Here is a 6,670-nt window from a genome sequence, read left to right on the forward strand (position 1 = left end):
CTTGGCCCGTGCTGTCACGTCATTAGCAGAAACTCCGATGCGCTCAAAGAGGGTTCCTAATAGCTACTAAAATATACTGCTGTAAGTAAATTTCAGTGGTTTTAGGATCTCTGTGCCAGGAATTCGGGACAAAGACCAAATATATTTTTTGTTATACCACAGAAGAAAATGGGAAATATTACTCAGAAATTCTTAAGTTTGTTGCCCCAATATTCTTATTGTTTAAAACCAGATGTTCCAGGAGGTTTATTTAAATTTATGGATATGCTGACACCAAATTGAAAGGGCAGGTGAGTATAATTGTCCTTTTTTCACTCATCCCTGACAGAATGGGGAATCAAGGAATCCATACCCAATGACACAGGTAGTCTGAGAGCAGAGCTCGAATCGAACCCACATAATATAGAACCAGATGGAATATTAATGCCTGCTTTGGTCTTTCCTCAATCTCAGTTTATCTCAATTTGAGGGATTTGTTGGGTGCGGATGTGAAGTGGGAACAAGGAAAAAGATGCATTTGGAGTGGAGGAGAAAGGTGACAAGTTTGAAACAAGTGTGAGGAAGAAAAAAACAAAGTGAATCTGAGAGCTTTGAGAGGAAGGGAAAAAAGATGAGGCTTAAAGATGGGAGTAAGAGAAACTGGCTAGAATAGAGCAGAGAATCACTGAAACAATTCAAAAACGTGAAGTCTTTGGTGCAGGGCGTGGGGTTCTTTTTAGATTTTATTTATTTTTAAAGAGAGGGGAAAGGGGGGAGAAGGAGAGGGAGGGGGAGAAACATCAAGCAGTTGCCTCTGGCATGCCCCCACCAGGGAGGGACCGGTATGTAACCCAGGAATGTGCCCTGACAGAAATTGAACTGGCAACCTTTTGGTTTGTGGAAAATGCCCAACCCACTAAGCCACATCACTCAGGGCAAAAAACAAAAAACAAAAAAAAACACCCAGAAACCTTTTTTGTATTCAAAGAATATTTTAGGTACCCATAATAGGAGAGAGAATATTATAATGAACCCAGGTATGAAAATCCCAGGGGCTATCTATAATTACAAACTTCTGCTGCTCCTTACCTATATTTTTATCAAGTTCTTGCCATTTTTGTAAAACAGATCCAAAGACATCATAGGATTTCACTTACAAACTTCTCATTATACATTTCTAAAAGATAATTTAGCCTTGGCTGGTGTGACTCAGTGGACTGAGCACCAGCTTGTGAACTGGGGGGTCGCCAGTTCGGTTCCCAGTCAGGGCACATGGCTGGGTTGCAGGCCAGGTCCCCAGTTGGAGGCATGCAAGAGGCAATCACGCATTGATGTTCTCTCCCTCTCTTTCTCCCTCCCTTCTCTCTCTAAAAATAAATAAAATCTTTAAAAAAATAAAATGAAAAATAGAATTTATAAACTTCTGATACCATTCATTAACTCAACGTAATTGTCATTAATTTTTTATCCACAGATATCCAACTTTATTCAATTTTGATGAAGTATTTCAAGAAACAATATAATTAGGTTTATACATTGTAATTGGTTAGTATTTCCTTTACTTCTATTTTAATTTCTGTATTTTTCCTCCATGAGTTTTTTTGTTTTCTTTTTACTTTTGTGTCTAAGAAATATCTTCGAATTTTCAGTAGAGTTTATCACAGTCTGTATTTTACTAAGTACTTGCTCAGTGTAATATAAAGGTTTACTGGTGAAAAGAACAAATAGTTTGTTAAGAGATATATTTAAAAGTATTGGCTCACAAGGTTATGGAGGCAAAGAAGTCGCATGATCTTCAGTGTGCAAGCAGAAGACGGGAAAGACTGTGGTGTAGTTAAAAGGCCTGACAGTCTGAGGACAGATGGTACAGATTCCAGTCTGGGTCTGAGGGCAGAGAACCAGGAGCACCCAGGATAGGAAGTGAATGTGCTGGCTTATTCAGTCCAGCTGAGAGTGAAGTCAACATTCCCCCGAACTTTGTTCCCTTCAGGCCATTAATGGATTGGATGAAGCCCACTGACAATGAGGTGGGCCTTCTAATTTGCTCATCCACCAATTTAAATACTAATCTCACCAACTATCTGGGACTTCCAGTGGCCCAATCAAATTGACACGTAAAATTAACCAGGTTGTCCTTCACATGTTTCTCCATCCCTTATATTTCCTGTAAATTTGTGGTTAGGTCTCTGTTTGATGAGATTTAGGTTCATTTTTCTGGAAAAACATCTTTATAAATAGTGTTACGTACTCCCTTCAACCATTTTGCTATCACTCTTTTTGTGATGGTTGAGGCCAGTGATAGATTTCCTAGACTGATAAATTCTTTTAGAGTTGCAAAATAGATGATAGTCTTCATTGCTAACTCTTCCTCCTTTGTCATGATTTGGTCTACCTGAGTTACTTTTTATTTTCATTTTTTAATTTTTGTATTGCTTTTAGAGAGAGAGGAAGAGTAGGAGAGAGAGAGAGAGAGATCAATTTGTTGTTCCACTTATTTTTGCATTTATTGGTTGACTCTTGTTCTGTGCCCTGACAGGGGTCAAACCAGTGACGTTGGTGTATCTGGACTGCGCTCTAACCAACTCCCCAGCCGCGGCTCTGAGGTACTTTTCAAACAGGGGTGGAATGATTAATGCTGATTGAACTGTCCTTTAAATGACAATATTTTTTTTTGTCCACAGAAACCACATAAAACTTGGATTGTGCTGGTGCTTTGACCAAAAGGAGTCCACAAATCGTCTTCAATTTGGAGGAAAGACATTAAATACAGGAGAGAGTGACAGGTAAGACTGGACATCTGCTGGTGGCTGGGACTCTTGGGAGCTCCTGCTGCCTTCTGCAGAGAGGAAGGGCTGAGCACACACCAGCTTCTCCCTTTTCCTAGCTTCTGGAGGGTCACGCTTACTAAGAGAGTCTCTTCAGACAGAAGCTTGCACCGCACGATGGCCTCTGCAGCCTCCCTGGCCGAGCTCCAAGCAGAGTCCAGCTGCCCCCTCTGCCGGGATTACCTGAAAGACCCGGTGACCACTGAGTGTGGACACAACTTCTGTCGCTCCTGCATCCTGCAGTGCTGGGAAGATCTCCAGGACTTCTTTCCCTGTCCTGTCTGCTTCTATCACTGCCCTAACAGGAACTTCAAGAGGAACACCCAGTTGTGTCACATAACTGATATTGTTAAGCAGATTTCCCCCACAGGGAGCCAGGTGCAGTTGCAGGAAGAACAACCCCTGTGTGAGAAGCATCATGAGGTTCTGACCCTGTTCTGTGAGGAGGACCTGGAGTTGTTGTGTCCCCAGTGCATGGTCTCGTCAGACTACCAGAATCAGCATCTGATACCCATTAAGGAAGCTGCAATTCGTTACAGAAAGAAGCTCAAAAATTATTTTGAGGCCCTAACTGTGGAGGTTGAAGATACCGAAACGGAATTTGAAAACCAAGTGACAAAAGTTTTTGAAGTGCAGAAGAAGATGGATGGTTGCAGGAAAGAATTACTCTATGAATGTAAGGACCTTAAGTGTTCCTTGAAAATAGAGCAAGAGGAAATTAATTCCACTCTACTTGTGGAAGAGAAGGATGTTAAGAAAAAACTAACTGAAAATAGAGGGCAAATTTCAAACCATATGTTCATGTTAAATAATCTGTTAAGTGAAGTAGCTGAGAAGTGTTTGCAGACAGACCTGGATTTACTCACAGGTATTAAAAGTATCCGTGATAGGTATGAAAATTTAGTTACCCCAGCAGTTTTTTCATATGAATTAAAGGAGGAGTTTTTCACTGTCCCTCCACATTATTTTGGCCTGTATAAAATGATCAGCACATTTCAGGTAGACTTGATACTAGATCCTGAAACTGCCCATACAAGTCTCTTTGTCTCAAGAGATAGAAAAAGTGTGACATATAATACACCAACTGATCCAAATGATCCCCAGGCACTTACTTCTTACCCAGCTGTCCTCACTACTGAGGGATTTGATGCTGGCAGACATTTCTGGCTCGTAGAAATAAGAGGCACAGGTGAATGGTCTTTAGGTTTGTGTAAGGAATCTTCCCCCAGAGATTGTCTTATATCACTATCGCCGAACAGTCACCTCTGGTACATTGATCTTTGTGCTACTATATGTGGAACATGCCCTAGAGGACATGTTATGCGAATTGGCGTTTTTCTGGATTATGAGTTGGGAGAGGTTTCATTTTATAATATGTATAACAGGTCATATTTGTCTAGATCCAATGCTACATTTACAGGAAAACTTATGCCTTATTTCTCTAGTGCGCCTTCTTCACAGTCTCTTACTCTCAGTATCGTCAAAGACAAAGAAAAACGTGGAGGATAATTTCATATAAGGTTATTTTCTTCCCCTATTGGAAAAAATACTTACAAAGAAGATTTCAGTTTTGATGTTTGAGTGTTGAGAGCTTTTGGGACTCACCCTTCTCTTCTCCCCTTACCTCACACCTGGGAAAGCTGATGAGAAAGCCCAGGTTCTCCATCCTTTGCTGCAGGTGGGAAGTTCCAGCCAAGCAAACCCCTAGTAGTGCCAGCACCCTCCCACCATGAGCACCCTGCAACTGCTTTAAACACCGCAAGCTAGTCCCTTTTCCCTGTGCTCTCAGTTATTTTGGGATGTACTCTGAGATCCTCACTATCCTCCCCCCGACAACCTCATAATGTAAATAATAAACCTCTATATGTACCGCTGGAAGGTGGTGGTGTGTCATCATCAGTCTTAATATTTGAAGCAAATTTTGGATGAGTTACACCCTGGCTACGCAATCTGGTAAAGACCATTGGCACTGTGAATAGGAGTACCCAGACGTGAAGCACCTCCAACAGGGGGTTCTCCTCTGGCTTTGTGTTGTAACAGGCCCTGCTTCCCTGGGCAAGGTTGCCCTTTCAGCTTTGTGCTGCATTTGCTGACTTCTCCCGAGGCTCTGTTGTGCACTTAACTGACCTAAGTCAGAAGTCTCCATAAGGATCACATTGTATTTACTTAGTTTGCATTTAATTTTTGGGGAATTTTAATTGTTTTGCTTTTGTTTCATATTTTATAAAATAATTTTCATGTATAACCTCCAAATGTCATACTCATGTTAAACATTACGTGAAACTGTCTACATTTTAGAACACGCCTCTGGTTGGAAGCCTGTATGTGCTTAAGTGTTAAGTGTTAAAAGTGTTAAGGAATAGAGTTTTACTTTGTATATCTCTGCACTATTTGTCTATCTTCCTAAATCAGGATGCTCAGCACAGCTTTCATTGAGGTACAAGGGACCCCTGCACTGATCAGATAAGCCATGCCATGCTGTGATAATTTCAGTTACTTAGCAAGAATAAAACTAGTACTTATTCTTGTAAAGTGCAGTGTGAGTCAGCAGGATACTGCTCCGCTACCCTTCCAGGAATCTTAACTCCCTAACACATTGGTTATCACAGCACCAGCTCACAACAACTAGAGTAAGAGGAAGCATTAAAGGGGCACACTAAGCCTTGAAGGCCAACACCTGGAAGAGACAATTTTTTTTTCTCTTTTTTTTTACTCTATTTGTTAAAGGTAATTTCAAGGCTCTGTTTATCTGCAAGGGGTACGAAAGAATGCATATATTGTGAGGTGAAAAGCTGTTTGCCATAGTTCCTGACTCTAATTAGACGTTAGTGAAATTTATATTAATGATGTGTGTTAGAATTATTAAAAGTCTGCAATTATAACTTTAAGCTGATTAACATATACATTTACAATAGTTTAGCTTTATCTTATAGCGGTTGTTCAGTAACTTCCCCCAATAAAGTTTTTTCTTCTAAGTAAAATAAGCCTTCGAGCATTCTTTATTTTGTAGAAATATAAAACCATTATTTTGAAATTTTGATGACTTATTAGAAAATGAATTATTGAGACTAATGTCAAAACCCAATGGGATGAATGGGGAAAAAACCAATTGGGATGGACTTCTTGTGGATAAGTAGCCAAGGAGCTACTTAAATGAATGGTGTGACATTGTAAAAGCCAGCGGAAGTGTTGAGGTATGTTCAGAACTTACACAGGCAGTTCACACTTTGCAATGTTCCAATATGCACAAAATTCAGTTGCCATGGTTACTTAAATAATCAAGTCCTTCATCGATTTAAATTTCAGTTAAACATGGTATATTAACTGTAATTCTTAAAGTAGAAACAATATGGACCCAGAGGGTGGAGCCTCCAGCCACAGAGGATTACTCTTCTCAGCCAAATTTATCACTTAAGTTGATTCCCACACGATGGTAGTCCACCATTCAGCTATGTTTTCTGTCACTGTATGACAGAATCACCTTTTCTTCAGTCTCATATAACATGTTCCTCATTTACATCTGAGTTGTCACCAGAGGACTTTTCACTTTCATTTTTCTACAGACATTCTTTGGGAAATACATATCCTCTCAATGGCTAATTTACCTTATTTGTAATGGTCTCACTGTTGGGCTGGTAAATCCCATTTCTGCATATAGTAAGGGTTAGAATATAGAAATGCTCGGGTGGGGGGGACAATCTTGATGGAATTGAGTTAAAGAAACAACTGTGTTGTACATTGAATCTTCTAGAAGAGGATTGAAGAAGTTATATCTTAGTGTCCTCTTCACACTTTAACCAGAAGCAATCTTATATCTGAGCTTATAATTCCATTGAAACCATTTTTAGTGATTTTATTAGTCATCC

At 40.0% G+C, this 6,670-nt stretch overlaps 1 protein-coding gene across 1 annotated transcript; it reads left to right on the forward strand.

Annotated features, from left to right (window-relative positions):
* Window positions 1-2,921: 2,921 nt before the first annotated feature.
* Window positions 2,922-4,313, forward strand: LOC149999349 (tripartite motif-containing protein 75-like). The gene has a single exon (XM_090290162.1). It carries the CDS (start codon window positions 2,922-2,924, stop codon window positions 4,311-4,313), a length of 1,392 nt encoding a protein of 463 aa, XP_090146288.1.
* Window positions 4,314-6,670: the final 2,357 nt, after the last annotated feature.

This window comes from Furipterus horrens, unplaced genomic scaffold (assembly GCF_987537825.1).
Source record: "Furipterus horrens unplaced genomic scaffold, mFurHor1.1.pri manual_scaffold_10, whole genome shotgun sequence".
Classification (NCBI taxonomy): domain Eukaryota; kingdom Metazoa; phylum Chordata; class Mammalia; order Chiroptera; family Furipteridae; genus Furipterus; species Furipterus horrens.